The sequence below is a fragment of the Herpailurus yagouaroundi genome, unplaced genomic scaffold, assembly GCF_014898765.1.
Source record: "Herpailurus yagouaroundi ecotype Mexico unplaced genomic scaffold, PumYag 161, whole genome shotgun sequence".
Classification (NCBI taxonomy): domain Eukaryota; kingdom Metazoa; phylum Chordata; class Mammalia; order Carnivora; family Felidae; genus Herpailurus; species Herpailurus yagouaroundi.
In genome coordinates, this window is record NW_024412402.1 from 21,391,112 (window position 1) to 21,410,104 (window position 18,993).

At 35.5% G+C, this 18,993-nt stretch overlaps 1 protein-coding gene across 2 annotated transcripts in view; it reads right to left on the minus strand.

Annotated features, from left to right (window-relative positions):
• The window catches only part of ZBTB44 (zinc finger and BTB domain containing 44), a 64,391-nt gene that overhangs the window by 23,267 nt on the left and 22,131 nt on the right, over positions 1-18,993 (minus strand). For both annotated transcript variants that reach the window (XM_040483548.1, XM_040483549.1), the window contains exon 2: positions 1,903-2,976. In XM_040483548.1, coding sequence (XP_040339482.1) covers positions 1,903-2,920 — 1,018 coding nt within the window. In that variant the 5' untranslated portion in view covers positions 2,921-2,976. The remainder of the gene's footprint in view (positions 1-1,902; positions 2,977-18,993) is intronic.

The following is an 18,993-nucleotide window of genomic DNA, read 5'->3' on the forward strand; positions in this document are numbered from 1 at the left end:
AAATAAACATTAAAAACAAAAAGTTAAAAAAGAAAACAGAAACAAAAAACCGAAACTGGAAATCTTCAGTCTTGATTTCACCAATCTTCCTTTTTCAACTGCTTTGCAGCATAACATTACTTGGACCATCACCCAAGCATAATTAACCAAATTGACCTTGTTGACTTATTCTTAAAACTAGGTTCCCACCTTCTTCCAATGATTTTCAAGTTATAGTAACTGAATTTCATAGACTCCTACCCATTATATAATTACCAATATTTTTTGTACCATTCACTAAGAAAAAGTAACTGTAAAAGATTAATTATAATAAGACATTTCTATTTAGATAATATGAAAAATTATGACAAAAATCAATGAACATAAAATGTTATCACTATTTTTCTAGTCACCTAGAGGTCTCTAACCTTTCCCATTCCCTCAATCCTTATTCAACATCATCAGGTAGTAATGATTCTCCCTTTATGAAGTCTCTCAATCTCTTAATATCCATTATCTTTATAGTTTTACTCTAAGCATCTTCATTCATACAAATACAACTAGTGTAACTGGTTTCTGAGACTGTCTCTGTCTAGTCAACCTCCACTGCATACCAATACTAAATTAATTTTCCTAACTATCTGTAAATGTGTAAATTTTTATTCCCTTTAAGGTAGACTCATTACCACTAGGATAAAATTCAAACTTAAATGGCCTAGCTGTGACAGACACTGCTAGTTGCACACAATATGCATTCTCCAATTTTGTTTGAGGCAGTTATATACCCACTGAATATACATCTTCTCAAATTCCCTTATAGCTAAGGAAGACCACATGACATAATCTGGCAGAAGCTTTTTAGGGATTTCTGGGAACATCTGTGCTTTTCTGACACAAGCACTGCCCCTTACTAGAATATGAGGCTAAAAATGAAGCAAACATCATGTAACCATGAACCATGAAGCAATAAATTTATCGATGAAACTGACCAACTAAGGATGGTGGATTATAAATATACAAGGGATACAAATATACAAGGAACCTAGGCCAATGATTACACTGTAAAGCCACCATACTAGTCCTGGACTTCCTACTTCTGAACACTTTATGGGATAAAAATAAAATCCTGTTTGGTCTAAGCCACTTTGAGGGGATCTGTTATCTGCAGTTGAATGCAATCCTAACTGAAACTTGTGTTTAGACTCTTCACAATATGCTCAACTGCTCATTTTGTCTTCTCTCATTATTTCCAATACTTGAAGGCTTCCATACTTTATTCACATTATTTTGCACTGAATTTGCCACTCACCAAACATGCAAAGGTCTTCCACACCTCTGTGCTTTTATTCATTTTCAAAGAAATGTCATTCCCTTTCCTGGGCAAACTTGTGCTTACTAACTAAAATACATCTTGAATATATTAGTGTTAACTTGCTCTTTTTGTGGTGAAGCCTTAACACTTTGTTCATATCTCCAGCCTAGTGCTAGATTTACACATCTGCTTTCTCAATTAGACTATTAAATCCTCAGTTGCAGAGACTGTGTCTTTTTTATCATGTATCCCCAACGTTTGGCACATGGTAAGTTTTCAGTAAATATTTTGAGAAAGAATAAAACACTAACTGGATTTTTAAAAACTGGTATATTTTGCATTGAAAATAATTCACAATTCATATGTAACGTAATCTGCCTTTATCTCATCAGAAATCGTTTAACTATTCTCTCTCGTTCCCAATCCGTAACTTGTAAAAAAAAAAAAAAAGTACTAATATCATCTAAAAAAATCCAGTTATCATGTTTTATTCTTTTTAATGTTTCCTATAGGATCCAGCACAAAACTTTGATACAAAAGATACTTAAAAATGCTCATATTGACTTGAAAAACACAGAAAAACATCATGAAACACACAGAAGACATTATACCTATAGAGGAAGACTGTGGACTAATCAGAAGGTCTTCTTGGACTTGTTCGCTTCCCGGCACTGTCTGCTGATCACTCAGTGAACTCTGAGATGCACTGACAGGCTGAGACACTTCCTCATGGACTTCCTCATCACTTAACCTTTCTACTTTGACCCGGACATCTTCTTCGGTACCCAGTGGCAAGGCAGTTTTTGTGCTCTCACAAGTCACATAATCAGCCATTCTTCTACCTGTCTCAGATGGGCCGGGTAATTCTAAAGTCCGGGTATTTTCTACCTGTTTAGACTTATCAGGCTGAATCCTTCGATCAATTCCAAAAGGAAAAGTCCAGGGAAAAGCTAAAGAAGAGTCAACTGGTTGATTTCTATTTTCTGAGTAGGAAGCTGAAGAATTCAATACCTGGGGAGAACTTGTTTGCGTGCTACACTTCACAGGACTTTCAGGAGACATAACAATATAGCTTTTGCGCTTTCTCCGGGATTCTCGGCAGACAGGAATGGTTCTTTCTACCACACTGCACTCTGAAGACACAGGAGAAATACTTCCATCTCGGGAAGTAAAATTGCAGTTTGAGTTATTTTCTTGTCCAGCATCTAGACCCTTTTCTGATTGGCTGTTGGGTGTATTCCATAAAATGCTTGATTTCATGAACTCTGAGCAGGTGCTAGCAACACTGAACATTTGCATATAGCTGGCTGCAGCTAGAACATCAATGATATTTTCTGTGTTAATTGACAGAGTGGCTGTGTACGCATATTCTAAAAGGGGTATAAAGCCAGTTACTGTAACATGATGCAAATCCAACACATTCTTGTTCTCATCCTCTGCTTGGCCTACAAGTTTGGTGCGAAAGAAATCACTGCAAGCTGCTAGTACCACCTTATGTGCCCGGAAGATTTTGTCCTGGACACGAATAGTGATATCACAAAAATGTCCATCATTTCGCAGCATATTTAGCTTTCCAAGCATTTCCTGGCTGTGGGAAGAGGAGCTATGAGTAAATGTTTTCACACCCATCTTTTCCTTCCTCTTCTACAGATGCTCTTCAAGGATGCAAATGAATCAGAAATGTCCTAAAAAATATATAAAATAAGCATTAATTGATAGTTTAGTGGTTGAAATAGAAGGTGGCTTACTTTATTTTCATGTAGCCACTGTGTTAAATAAAAAAGCTGAAGGATGGCAGTGAGAAAGTTCAAGGTAGAGAATATATTATTTTCTCTAACATTCCCCCAAACTCTCCTATCAGTGGAGTCTGTGAGCTAATGTTTAAAGGAGCTGGATAGTTTTAAATAATAATAGTTTGTATATAAGACAATTAAAGAGTGCTTTCTATATGTCAGACACTGTTCTAAATGCTTCACATTTGATAATTTAGTTGATGGTCATCTCTCTGTCAAGAAGTACATCATTACCCCTGTTTAACAGAAAAAGGTTATCTTGCTAAAGTCAGAAAGTTATTAAGTGGCAGATCCAGGATTCAAATCCAGACAGGCTGGTTCCACAGCTTACCCTCTTAACATCGATGCTATATATATACTGTCTCTCTTAGGCTATAAAGTGAATAAATATAGGTGGTTAAGACTTCAAGTTTTAGAATGTGATAGGTCTGGATTCTTTCCTCAACAATTCCTCCATGGTTATTACAGGATTAAATGAAACAATATATACTGTGGTTAGCACAGCATTTGGCACTTTGTGAATGCTCAACAAATGAAACCAGTTATTATTGTTGTATTATTTATATTACTAATACATTAATAATTTATTTATATTACCAATACAATGAAACAAACTTTCTGGAAGTAAATTTATTTTAAAAAATGGTTAGAAATCAATCAGTTGATTGGATTTTCCCTTAAAAAAAGAAGTTAGTTTTGCCTTGACAAGATTTCACATTTATTTACTAAAAATACAAAAAACTGATACTCTCAAATAGTTTTAAATTAGCACATCTAATAATGCTTCAGTTTTTACAGCACTTTCTCCCTAACCTCTTTTTACACCCTCTATGTGAAGTCAGGAAGGCTTATATTATCCCCTTAGTAAAGATAAGAAAGCTAATGCTCAGAAAAGTTATGTGACCAATGAATGACAACCAAAGTGACGATCTGGATCCTCTCTTAGATCACAGTACTTTCCCAGTGTAAAAAAATATCAACAATGTACATCAGTCATTTTATCTGTGATAAATAACTTTTTTTTTTGTTTTTTTTTTTTTTACTGTTAGTACTGAAATAAATGCAAAACAAAGCCAATTTGGAGAAATACTTATTGTAAGTTGTCTCTAGGTAAAAGAAGATTTCAAATGCTTCAAAAATACAACCATCAATTTTAAAAGATGCTACAGATGATGAATCTTTAATGGACCTGGAAAAATGTTTGCTTCTGAGTATTAAATGAATGCACAATTACTGATATAGAGTGAACACTCAATAGTAGTTATTATTATATATTTAGTGAAAAACGTGATGAAAGAGTATTTGTATCTATGCCACACACACAACGCAAGAGAACATGAGGTCTTAACCTGAGATTCATGAGTTCCCTAAAGGAACTGTATATAGATCCTTCTGAAACTGTATACAGAATAATGTATCATATTCAAATGGAATGTTCATCATCTTCAAAGGAATCATTGGTAGGAGTATGGATATTTATTCCCTCTGGTTTTTTTTTTTTTTTGCACATTAAAAAATTTTTTCTTAAAAAAAAAAAACCAAAAAAACAAAACTCCAGCATACTGCTACAAAACCAGGGTTTCAGGTACTCTTGGTTAAAACTACGAAGTCATACAGAGTAGGTCTACTTTTTCCTTCCCCTTGAAAAAGCCTTCAAAAATGAAGATGGCAATCACATTCCATTCTTTCCTATGATTTCTCTTCTTCAAAGATCCCTAGTCCCTTTAAATGCTCCTTAAAATTTGCTTGCTCTCCTTGCTGTCAACAATCTTCACTTTTTAATGTTCCTTTAAGACTGGTTCCCAGGGGGGTGCCTGGGTGGCTCAGTCGGTTGAGCCTCCAACTCTTGATTTCAGCTCAAGTCATAACCCCAGGTTCATGGGATCAAGCCCTGCGTTGGGCTCTGTGCTGGGCATGAAGCCCGCTTAAGATTTTCTCTCCCTCTGTCCCTCCCCAGCTCTCTCTCTCTCTCAGGAAAAAAAAAAAAAAAGTGGTTTTCAGAACTGTACACAATATGGCAGGTATGGTAGGATTATAACTGAGCATAACTTTACTATTTTTACCTCCCTTGTTTTGGGCACAAGTATTAGTAAGACTGAATCAGGATTCTAATAGTCAAATTATAACCAATTTTATTCACATTATTGAAACCTTAATAGTGGATTCAAGAGATGTGAGACACTTTATTATGTGAAGGGAGGTACACAAGTACAAATAAAACACTGTCTTTGACCTCAGTAAGCTTACAGGCCTCATGAAAAAGACATGTTCCTAACCAAGGTACAAAAGGTGTGCAGCATACACGAGTGAAAGCAACAAATGAAATAATTCTGAATGTACAAGGTAGAAGAGGCATCACTGAGGATAGGGCCTAATGAAAGTAGAATTCTTCCAGGTGATAAAGCATTTGAAAGGAGTTCCAGGCTATCATGGGATCACACAGTGATCTCAATGACTGCTCACCATCATGATGTGCCTCCCTGTGCAATCTATGCATTGTATTGGCAAACTGTTAATGGGCACCGTATGACATTCTAAATGTGAGCATGCACCTGACACTAATACAACACTGTATGTCAACTATACTGGAGTTAAAATAAAAAGTTTTTAAAAAATGTGAGCATGCAGAAGGCAATGTCAGTTCAAACATCAAACAATCCCATAAACATCCCTTTGAATGTTCTATGCAGATAAATGTGTATGTGAAGGAGAAAAAAGAAAAGAAAAAACCTAAAGCTTTCCAGTTGAATAAATATAAGGCCACTGAATATTCTAACATGGGAAGACAAAAGGTTCAATCTGAGACTCTTTATGTCTGATAACAGAAAGGATAAAAGTCATAAAGCCCTTTGTCAAGATAGCCAGGCAAGGCCACTGAAGTAATTATCTGACCATTATCAAAGATGAGTTCAAATACAAATCTACTTTATACACCATTCCCAAAGTCAAATAACCACGACACAACTAAGCAGCTAAAACTGGTCTAAGCAAACCACCGTTTAACATACTTGCTGATTTCTCTCATAGGAATGAAATGGAGAGAAAGAAAATGGGAGGACTGTATATAAAGTTTTTCTTTGATTTGCTGAACTATAGTAAACTGGTTTCTTTAAAAGCCTGGCTTATAAAGAGTGCTTGGTTTGATTGGGATCATGTGGTTCAGGGAGGAAAGCACATGCCTTCAGAGCAAGTGACATAGTCTTAATCCAGGGACTATCTGCATGAACAAAGATGTCGAAGGCAGGGAATTAAATGGCATTTGGAGAGCATGTGCACGGGGATCTTAAAATGAAACCATTTCAATCTTGGTTTGGGTAGAGGCCTCAGATACTGCTGGCCAAAGTGAGATGCAAGTCCACCTATGCAATAAAGTAGTAGAAAACAGTCTTTCAACTTTGAGTTATATTCACCTACAATGTTCAAAGAGTTAAATGTTACAAAAGGATTTTTGCAGACAGTCATCAGTGTGCTTTGAGTTCCAAACCCCATCCTACTCCCTCCTACTCTTCTGCAAGGCAAATGGGTTGAGACATGTTTGCTCTTTGTCTTCGGTCTATGGAAAATGTATGTCACACTTGAAAAAAATCTAAACGGTAGAAGTCTGATTTAAAGTCTGGCCAAGACTAGGAAGTATGCTTATCATCTCCCAACAGTATATAAAAACAATACAGTAGAGTGGTTGAGAAGGGACTATGGAGCCAGAGTGCTGGGTTTGCATCCTGGCACTGCCTTTATGTTCAGTAGGCTGGTGACCTTAGGCAAGTCACTAACCTGTGCTTTTAACTTCTTCAACAGTAAAAAAAGGGATAACAGAATACACCTCAGAGATTTCTGAGGATTAACTGGTCTAATATATGTACAGTACCTAGCAGAAAATAAATGTTGTATTAAATATTAGTTGCTGCTGCTTTTATTACTATTAAAGATCTTTTATTCTTACTCAACCCTTGCCTCTCTCAACCTGAAGAGGCCAGAAACCACAGTTAGCAAATGAAGAGGAATAAAAGGACAAAGAGGAGAAAAACCGAAAGAAAAAGGAAGCCAAACAAACCTCACTTTTCACTATAGGCCTATGGTACAACTGAGGTGGGAAAGGAGGGAATCCTTTAACTCTGAGTTAAGTTTATTAGTTCTTGAAAATAGTCAATTCCTGAAAGTAACCAGAAAAGACTTGCCCTTCAAGGAGCCGAAGGAAGAACTTAACACCACAGAATACACTTAAATGGACAATGGAAGACAAAAATAAAATGGATTATGAGTAGCTTCCACAAGTTATGCTTGTTCAATGTAATGGTTACACATATAAACTACAAAGCCTGATATAGCTAGCTGTATGGGAAGAGAGGAAGATGAAGATTAGACTGGGAAATGCCTTGTATACCATGCATTTATGATATGCATCTCCCAATACAGGTCTGTGGAAACTGAGTCTCATGATAAATTCGATAATAAAAAAATGACATGGACTAACATATTTTGGAGATACTGCAATATCATATATTGTGACAAAACTTATGATGAAACTACACTATTTGAAAAAGTCATCCATAATATGGATACTTTGGAAGCCAGAGAGTATAACCTGAAATTTTTATCAATTACGTAATTCTTTTTTTTTTTTTTTTTAATTTTTTTTTTCAACGTTTATTTATTTTTGGGACAGAGAGAGACAGAGCATGAACGGGGGAGGAGCAGAGAGAGAGGGAGACACAGAATCGGAAACAGGCTCCAGGCTCTGAGCCATCAGCCCAGAGCCTGATGCGGGGCTCGAACTCACGGACCGCGAGATCGTGACCTGGCTGAAGTCGGACGCCCAACCGACTGCGCCACCCAGGCGCCCCGTTTACGTAATTCTTTTAAAGAAACTTCTCATTTTCCCGTGTGTATATGTATATGAATATGTATGTAGTTATAGATTAAGAGCTCATTCAAAATTCTTGAATAAAAAAATATTACTTAATTCCAATTTATACTAATGTAGAATTCATGCAGCACTTAAAAGTAATAAAATCTATTTGTGTAAGTTTGCAATTTGAACTAGTAATTCAGAAATAGTTTCCTTCCTGCCCACCCCTCCCTTTTATTCCAAATCCCTGATGAATAGCATACATGCTTATGAAAGCAGTAAGCAGTAGCTGCTAAATCCTATGTGGTCATTTTGCAGTTGGGTTGAAATGTTTTTGACAAATAAGGTATATAGCCTAGTTGTAGGGAAAAAAAAAGGTTTAAGTTAGACAAATCTTAGGTTTTGAATGCTGACTCTTCCAATTATAAGAAATGAATTAAATCTCAGTCAAGTTACTTCATCTCTCTATTCTTGTTTGCTCCTATGTAAAAGGAATAATGGAAATCACACTTCCAAGACAGTCAGGAGGATTAAATTAGCACAATTTCTGGTATTAAGAAGCATCCAATAATACATGTTAGTTACTATTATTACCTCCAGAAAAAGTCAGAATAGAAGTGAAATGGAGATCAAATTTCATGTCTACTCTATTTATGACACAGATCATATCTTGAATTATGTTTATTTTGATTTAGAGATTGGCTGATAAAAATTATCAGAGGATGTGAGATTAAAATGGAGTAGCTCTTAGCATATAAAGTGAGAGGGCTGCCTAAAATGATAAAAGAAAAAGTGATGAAGACTGCTAATCTTGAAACTAATTTGGGAAGATGGGAAAACTTAATATTTAATAAGAATTTGCATGTTTAAATATTGACACATTTAAAACTGGACACTACCTCTCCCAATGATACTAACAAGGTTTTCATTATGTGAAAACTGAACTGAGATAATTTCATTTCAATCCTATATCCTAATTAAAACCAATCAAAGAAAGAAGGTTACGGAAAGGGACACTGATTTTAAGATGCCTCTAAGAAAAGGAATATCCAGCTGGAAATATATGAAGTTGTCTATACCAGGTGACTATCTACTCTGTAGCAGATGTTAACAGTAGGAGCTTTAAACATGTTATCACATATGACGTAAAATGATAATCCGATTTTACAGAGGAAATGGAGACTTGGGATATTGCTTTGCTCAAGGCACTTATGTTTGTTTATGCCACTGCTAAGGACCTAATGAGATCTTATTCAATAGGTATGAGTAGCCATTGGGGAGTAGAATAGTTATATCTACATTTTTTTTGGTTATTCTGATGGCAATTCAGAGGGTAGATTTGAGGGTAGCTATCATTAACAGTATGAGTATATGATAAAATAAAGCACCGAGGATAGAGAAAATACATCTAAGAAATATTTGGGAGGCAAAACGACCTAGGCATGATTTCCTATCAGGGATTAGGTAGGGGAGTAGCTAGGAGAGAAGAATCTGACTCTAGGTCTCCGACATGGGGGTGACTGAGCGGATGGTGTTTTCACCAAACAAGATAGAGAATGAAAAAAGAATGGTTTTGGTAGGGATTAATGATGAACAGAAAGAATATTTTGGTTTTAGACATACTAAATTTGAAAAACTTTTGAGAGGAATATTTGTATAAATTTATATATGAAATTGCCCATTCTGATCTGGAGTTCAGGGAAGAGGTTAGGGCTGGACCTATGTAAGTCACTGATGAATCTCATTCTATTGATTTTGTTAGAACTAAAGACATCTAAAGAACATGTAGGAAAGAATGTGAAGGCAAGCTGTGAGAAGCTTGGGGCAGGCAGAACAAAAGGATTTAGTGAAAACACTTTATTGTATCTAATTTATTTTTTGATCCTGTCTAGTATCTAGCATAACATACACAGAAAGAGTCTTTGAAATATGTGAATGGATAGATTTTATTTCTATCTGGTCTGGCTATATAAAGTACCGTATCTATATGTATTTATTATCAAGGGTTGAAGGTAAATAAAAAGTTGCAATTAGAATTTATAAAATCTTAAATTTGAATTAAAAGTATCAGTATGAACTCATAATGAATACCTCTAGCACCTAGACTGGCTTCCAAATTCCATTTCCCACTAAAAAGAATCATGGCTCTTTAGAGAAATGGCTGATTGCATTTCTGGGCCAGTAAATGTCTACCTGGAACATCTTAACAGACAGCAAAGAGGCTTTTAAAGATAGCTTCTTTAATAAACACATGAAACAGGTTTAGATTCATGAGCTCATCTAACACTAGAAACAAAAGCAAAGCTAATTTGTCACCTTTAAAAGATGCTATTGAAACAAATAATTATTTTGAAAACTGGTTTTAAAAGGAAAGAATAAGGCATTTATCCTGGCTTTTCAATACAAATGGTATTTTTGGATAATCAAACAATATGAAAGGAGGCTTCTCTTTAGAAATGTTCCAGCTAATAAATGAAGGAATATCAGAAGTATAAGATAACCATTTTGCAACCCCCACCCCCAAATGAAGAGGTATTGATCAATGGTTTACAACTTGACAAAGGCAGTAAAAAAGACTGAACAAAACTTTAAACCCAACTATCAATTCACAAGAAATACAGCGGTGACAGGAACATGTTAAACTATACCACTGCAATGCAAACAGCAAGATCTAGATTATGAGAAACTCCATAGGACAAAAAACTTGTTTTTTAAAACTAATAAATAGCAAGGCGAAAAAAAGACATAAAGAGGGAACTAAAATAGGGAACTTGTAGATTAAAAGAGACTTAAAAGATTTTATGAATCAATCACACTGTGCATAAGTACCTTATTTGAAACAAATGAACAATAATAAATTTATGATAATTGGAAATTTGTTTTTACTATCTGATATCAAGAAATTATTAATATGTAACATGACTATATATTTTATAAAACAGCTTCAGACATAATTCACATCTCATACAATTCACCCTTTTAAAAGTGTTTAAATTCAAAGATTTTTTTAGTATGCTGACATTTTGAGTCTAGCCATCCTAGTGGGTGTGAAGTGGTATTTCATTGTGGTTTTGATTTGCATTTCCCAGATAACTAATGATGTCAGGCGTCTTTTCATGTGCTTATTGGCTATTTGTATAACCTCTGGAGGAATGTCTATTCAGATGCTTTGTCCATTTTTAACCTGGGTTATTCGTTGTCATCTTACTGAACTATAATGTAAAAGTTCTTATATACTCTACATACAAGTTGCTTATCAGACATAGGGTTTACATACATTTTCTCTCATTCCGTGGGTTGTCATTTCACTTTCTTGACAGTGTCCTTTGAAGCACAAAAGTTTTAAATTTTGATGAAGCAGAACATCTATTTTTTCCTTTTGTTGCTTGTGCTTTTGGTGTCATATTTGAGAATCCTTTGTCAAATCCAACATCATGAGTATTTACCCTTATGTCTTCTTATAGTTTTACTTCTTACAGTTAGGTCTTTGATTTTTGAGTGATTTTTTTTTTAATATGTGGTATGAAGTTCAACCTCATTCTTTGTATGTGGCTCTCCAGCTGTCACAGCACAATTTCTTAAAAAGACTATTTTCCCCCACTGAATGGTCTTGGCACCCTTGTTGAAAATCAGTTAAGCACAGATGTATGGGTTTATACCTGGATTCTCCATTCTATTCCATTGTTTTGTTTTGAATTTTTTAAAATGTTTATTTATTTTTGAGAGAGACAGAGACAGAATGAGAGTAGGTTAGGGGCAGGGTGAGAGGCAGACACAGAATCTGAAAAGCATGCTCCAGGCTCTGAGCTATCAGCACAGAGCCTGGCGCGGGGCTCGAACTCATGAGCTGTGAGATCATGACCTGAGCTGAAGTCCGACGCTCAACCGCCTGAGCCACCCAGGTGCCCCTATTTTCCATTGTTCTATATGTCTATCTTTATACCAGTAAAATGCTTTGGTCACTGTTGCTTTGTAGTCCCTCTGAAATCAGGAAGGGTGAGTCCTCTGAATTTGTCCTTTTGCAGTATTGTTTTGCCTATTCTGGATTCCTTGCAACTACAAAATATGAATTTTAGAATCAGGTTGTCAATCTCTACAAAGAGGTGGGACTGTGCTCAATTTGTAGATCAGTTTGGGGAGTAATGTCATCTTTACAACATTGAGTCTTTCAATCCATGAACATGGGGTATTTTCTATATATTTAGACTATCTTTTATTTCTTTCAAAAATATTTTGGGGTGCCTGGGTGGCTCAGCTGGTTAAGCATCTGACTTCGGCTCAGATCATGATCTCATGGTTTGTGAGTTTGAGCCCTGTGTCAAGCTCTGCGCTGACAGCTCAGAATCTGAAGCCTGCTTCAGTTTCTGTGTCTCCCTCTCTGCCCCTCCCCAGGTCATGCGGTCTCTTTCAAAAATGAATAAACATTTAAAAAAAAAGTTTTACATTTCCTTTGTTAAATTTATTCCAAATATTCTTTTTGATGCTACTGTGAATGAAACGGTATTCTTAATGTCATTTTTGAGGGTTCATTGTTCATAGTATTACTTTATAATTTTTATTATTTTCTAGGTTTAGTTTGCTCTTTTTCCAGTGTCTTCAGGTGGAAGGTTGGTTTTTAACTTGAGATCTTCCTTCTCTCTTAATATAGGCATTTACAGTTGTACGTGTGCATCTAAGCTCTGCTACTACTGCATATAAATTTCCACATGTTGTATCTTTATTTTCATTTACCTCAGAATGTTTTCTGATTTCCTGTTTGATTTCTTCTGCGACCCACTGGTTATTTAGGAGTGTGTTGTTTTACTTTCACATATGTTTGAGTTTCCGAAACATTTTCCTGCTATTATTGATTTCTAATTTCACGCCATTCGATTCTCAGAACATACTTTGCATTATCTCAACCTTTTAAAATTTACTGGTTTATGACCTAGCCTATGGTCTACAATTGGAGAATGTTCCATATGCTATATGAGAATGTGTGTTCTACTCTTGTTGCTGGGTAACTGTTCTATAGATGTCTTCTAGGACTAGCTGGTTTATAGTGCTTATTTCCTGGTGATTCTGTCTAGCTATACACTACTGAAAGCAGTATATTGAAGTCTTCAACTACTAATGTTGAATTATCTGTTCCTCTCTTCATTTCTATCCATTTTTGTTATACTTATTTGGGTACTGTAATTTTTATTTTCCTGATAAAATGACCCTTTCATCATAAAATGTCTCTAGCAACTTTTTGTAGAAGTCTATTTGGTCTGTTGTTGGTACCACCAGGTCAGCTTTCTTGTAGTTGCTGTTTGCATGATATATCTTTTGCTATCCCTTTTTACTTTCACTTTATATCTATCTTTGAATCTAAAATGTATGTCCTGTAGACAGCATATAGCTAGCTCATGTTTTTTATTCCAGTTTGATATCTGCTTTTTGACTGTTTAATTCATTCATATTTAATATTATTGGTATACTGGGTTTATGTGTGCCATTCTACTTTGTTTCTGTATGTTTTGTCTTTTTTGTTCCATTATTCTTCCTGTAGTGCTTTCTTCTGCATTAAGTGAACATTTTCTAATGTAGAACTTTAATCTCTTCCACAATTTTCCACTATTTTTTTTGTTATATTTTCAGTAGTTGCTCAAAAATTTACCATAGAAACCTTAAACTTATCAGAATCAGCTTCAGAGTTTTACTAGAATAATGCTAGTGACATATAAAACATTACTCATATATAATTCTATTCACTTCCCTCTTTTATAGTATTCTTTATATATATCTATAAATGTTACAAACACATGGTTATGATTATTACTTTACCATCTGTAGTCATTTGTATATCCCAATAAAGCTTTGTTCCCATCTACCATTTTTGTGCTGTTACTGGCAAATATATTCCATGTTATAGGCCCAACATTATACTATATACATATTTTACAACTTGCTTTTTAAATCAGTTATGAGGAGAAAAATATTCATTTCTACTGTTTTTTATAATTACATATCTACCTATATCAGTGCCTTTTTTTTTTTTTTTTTTTTTTTTTTGCATGCATGCATGCATGCATGTGTTCAAATTAGCATCTGGGGTCATTTGCTTTCAGCCTTAGGTTTTCTTTTAGTATTCCTTGTAAGGCAAGACTGCCAGTAAGAAATTCAGTTTTTATCTATTTGGTAAAATATTTTGCTTTTCATTTGAGAAAGACAATATAGAATTCTTGGTTGACAGTTTCCTTCTTTGAAGGACACATTGAGTGTATTTTCCAACTGTTTCCTGGCCTCCACTTTTTCCTAGGAAGTCATCTGTTAACCTGAGGGAGGGTTCCATTATAGAGCTGTTTTCTCTTGCTGCTTTCAAGATTTTCTCCTTTTCTTTGACTTTCAGCATTTTTACTATAATGTGTCAGTTTATAGGTCTTTTTGCATTTTTCTTACTTGGGAGTTCACAGAGTTTCCTGGATGTGTAGATTACATTCTTCAAGAAATTTGGGATGTTTTCTGCCATTATTTCTTTGAATTTTTTTTTTTTTTTCTGTTCCTCACCCCTCTCTCTAGTTCTTCTAGTATTCCCATTTATACATATGTTGGTGTGCTAGATGGTGTCCCAGATTTTTCTGAGACTATTCACTTTTATCTTTTTTTCTCTCTGTTCTTTGGTTTGTATAATCTCTACTGAGCTATGTTCAAGTTTCCTAAATCTTTTTCCTGCCAGATAATAGCAAAAAAAATAATAATAATTTTTTTTAAACTTCAGTTACCGTACTTTTCAATTCTAAAATTTCCATTTCGTTCTTTTTCACAGTTTCTATTTAATATTGGTATTCTCTATTTAATGCAAAATTGTCACTATACATTCCTTTATGTCTTCAACCATTATCCTTTAGTTCTGTGAACACACTTATAAATGGCTACGCTGGAGTCTTTTTCTGTTATATCTGACATCTGGTCTGTTATAGGCACAGGCAGTTTTTGTGTTGCCTGCTTTCCCCCCAGTGTCTGGGTCATAATTTATTTCTCTGCATGTTTTACAATTTTTTTGTTGGAAACAGGACAAATCCAACAATATGTTGTAAGCAACTCGTTACTGTTCCCTCACCCCACTTCCTGATATTTATTATTGATATCTGCTTTATTTTTTAGTGACTAGCTAGATTTTTTTTTTTTCAACGTTTATTTATTTTTGGGACAGAGAGAGACAGAGCATGAACGGGGGAGGGGCAGAGAGAGAGGGAGACACAGAATCGGAAACAGGCTCCAGGCTCTGAGCCATCAGCCCAGAGCCCGACGCGGGGCTAGAACTCACGGACCGCGAGATCGTGACCTGGCTGAAGTCGGACGCTTAACCGACTGCGCCACCCAGGCGCCCCCTAGCTAGATTTTTTAAAGTGACCTCTATTCTGCCACCCCAATACCCACAGTGTTAATCCTCTGAGGTCACTCCTCAGGGAGGTGCATCTTTGGATATGTCCACAGTTACCAGACTTACAGTGATATCAGTAGGGCTCTCTTTTCCCTTACCACACTCAGATGTTAAATTCCACTAATTGCTCTGTTGTTTTTCAACAGTGACCTGGGGCATAAATTGCTCTATAAATTAATCCAAACCAATTATGGCTCCTTTGAGGGAACAGCTTCTGAGATCCTTGATTAGATATTTGTTGTGACCATAGGTCATCTTATTCTTTTGGTTCTCTCCTGCAGACCATCCAGCAGTCTAGGCTGTAGGTTGACTAAATACAGTCTTTTCCCAATTGCCTTTCAACACAACTACTGTTCTTGAGAGCACCTGTAATTTTGAAGTTCTACACACTGTGTTTCAAATGAAGTCAGTTGTTTTGAGAAGAGATGAGGAACTGTTTCATGGTCTGCTTCTCCTCCCAGGCAAAATCTCTGAGACGAGCTCTGGAGCAGAGGATGGAGATAACGGCAAGCTCCTCTCTCAGCAATACCCCTGCTCTAGGTGTTGAGTGCTTGGTGAAGGGGGAATAATAACTGGTGGTCTTCTAGTTTTACTTGTCTGTTAAGGAACCATCACTTCATGAGCTGAGACAAGGATGACTGGGGTCCCATAAGTGGGGCCAAAGGTTCCATAAGTGGGGCATGGGTGGAAAAAAAAGGAGGCCCAACACATCAAACTTCACTCATTGTTACATTCATTGTAAACAGCCTAAACATACCAATTAAAAGACAGAGGACTATCAGATTGGATTGAAAAAAGACAGAAAGATGGAAAATTATCCAAATACACTATTTCTACAAGTTTCTACAAGAAACGCATTTCAAGTATATTTTAGGTGGTATGAGAAGTGAGATAATTCGTTTTCTGAAATACCAAATAAAAGCTGTGCTGTCCTTTGCTCCATATAAGGAAAGTAACCCGCTTTAACCAATCAACAAATGCCTACCATAAATTCCTCGTTCCTACTCATGTAGTCTATAAAACCTTCCCACTTAGTACAATACTCTGGAGCTCCACTCTGTCTCTATAATAGATGCTGCCCAATTCATGAAACACTGAATAAAGCCAACCAGATCTTTTCACAAGTTATGATTGTTGGATTTTTTCTTTAACACACTACAGATATAAAAAAGAGAATACTATAAACAACTGTACACAGATAAATTCAAAAATAAAGACAGACCAATTCCTGAGATAACTACGCATAAAATTCAACCAAGATGAAAGAGATAACCTAAACAGTCTTATTAATGTTAGAAACTGAACTGAGAATTAAAACCCTCCTAAAGAAGAAATCTTCAGGCCCAAATGGTTTTACTATAGAATTCCATAAAACATTTAAAGAAGTTAACACCAATCATACACTCTCTTCCAGAAAATGAAAGAGAACACCACTAATTTTTTAAGTCCAGCCTTACTCAGATACCAAAGCCAAAGTCTGTACAAAAAAGAAAACTACAGAACAATACCCTTTGTGAACCTAGATGTGAATCCTCAAACATATATTAGCAAATCAAATCTACCAATACAAAAATAAAAATAAAATACCACAATCAAGTGGGGTTTATCTTAGGATTACAAAGCTGGTTCAGTATTAAAAAAAAAAAAAAAAAAAATCAGTCAATTTAATCAGTCATATTCACAGTCTAAAGAAGAAATACTACATGATAATTTTAACTGATACAGAAAATGCATTTGAAAAAATTCAGAATCCCTTTATGATAAACTCTTAACAAACTAGGAATGTAAGGGAACTTCTTTAACTTGATAAAAAGCATTACAAAAAAACCTACAGGTAACAGCATACTTACCAGATAAAGATTGGATACTTTCCCCCAAAGATTAAAAAAAAAAAAAAAAGCAAGAAAAAGAACCAGGAGGAGTGTGTATGTGCGCGTGTGTGTATGGAAGGAAAAAAATAAAACTGTTTCTATGCTGATGTGATTATCTACACCTAAGGAATCTTAAAAGAAAAAAAAAGCCTCCTAGAATTAGTAAATGACAGGATACAAGGTCAACAGGAAAAAGTCAATTGTATTTTGATACAGTACCAAGAAAATAGATTATGGTTGCTGAGGTCTGGAGGGTGGGGGAAATTTGAGGGTGATGGCTAAAGGGTTCAAGTTTTTTGGGGGTAATGAAAATATTCTAAAATTGATCGTGGTGACAGATGTACAAATAAGTGAATATGCTAAAAAGTCACTAAATTCTGACACTTTAAATGGTGAATAGCATGTGTGGTATGCTAATTTTAAAACCATTATAAAATATAACTGAAAATAAAAAATTTGTCAAGAGAGAAGTTGAACAGGAGAATGAAGAAAACAGGGGAAAGAATCAGTAAACTTGAGGAAAGAATAAAAATTACTCAATTTGAACAGAAAGAAAAGTAGACTTAAAAAATGAAGGGAAACCAGGGCCTAGGAACTATATAAAAAAAGATCATTCATATCCTTAGAGTCCTGAAAGAAGAGGAGAGAAGATGAGGCTGAAAAACTATTCCTCTCCCCACACAAAAGAGGTTGAAAACTTCCCAAATTTGGCAAAAACCCTAAACCTAGAGATTTGAAAATCCAAAGAAGATATATCCGAAGAAATCCATGCTTAGATTTATCACGATCAAACTGTTGGAAACTAAAAACAAAGGAAAAATCTTGAAAGCAGCAAGACAGGAATGAATGACTCTTATTGGGGAAAACAATTCAAATAACCAGAAAATTTTTCATAAAAACTCATGAGCCCAGATGGAAGTGGCACAACACTTTGCAAGTATTCAAAGAATCTGTCACTCAAGAATTCTACATCCAGTGAAAATATCCCTCAGTAATGAAGGGGAAATCTAGACATTTTCAGATGAATGAAAAGTAGAGAATTTGCTGCCAGCGGATCTACCCAAAAAGAATGGGTACAGATCTTGAAATGGGAAGAATGATAGAAAAAAAATACAGGCGATAATCCTTCTTCTCCTCTAACTTTTCTACATTATGTTTGACATAACTGAAGCAAAATTTATAACACTGTTTGATGTGGTTCTCCTAGTATGTAGAGAAAATACTTAAGACAATTATAAACTAGAGAGGGTAAAGGGCCTTTAAAAGGAGGTAAGCCTTCTATACTTCATTCCAACTAGTCAAATGTTGACGTCAGTACACTGTAAGATGTTATTCATATAGACTGCAATACCACGGCTAATTCAAAATAATCTATACAAAGACATACACTAAAAATACTATGGATAAATCAAAATGGAATTCTCAAAAAGGTAAAAGCAATATACAGGAAGGGAGGAAAAAGAAAATAGGGAAACAAAGAACAGAGAGAACAAAAATAAAGAGGACAGACTTAAGCCTGAATGTATCAGTAATTTCACTGAATAGTCCAAACAAAACCAATTAAAAATGAGCTGGGGCGCCTGGGTGGCTTTGTCAGTTAAGCGTCTGACTCTTGATTTTGGCTCATGTTGTGAGATTGAGCCCTGCACTGGGCTCTTTGCTAGGCATGGAGTCTGCTTGAGATTCTGTCTCTCTCCCTCTGCCACTCCCCTACTGGTGCATGCATGCGCACATTCTCTCTCTCTCTCTCTCTCTCTCTCTCTCTCTCTCTCTCTCTCTCTCTC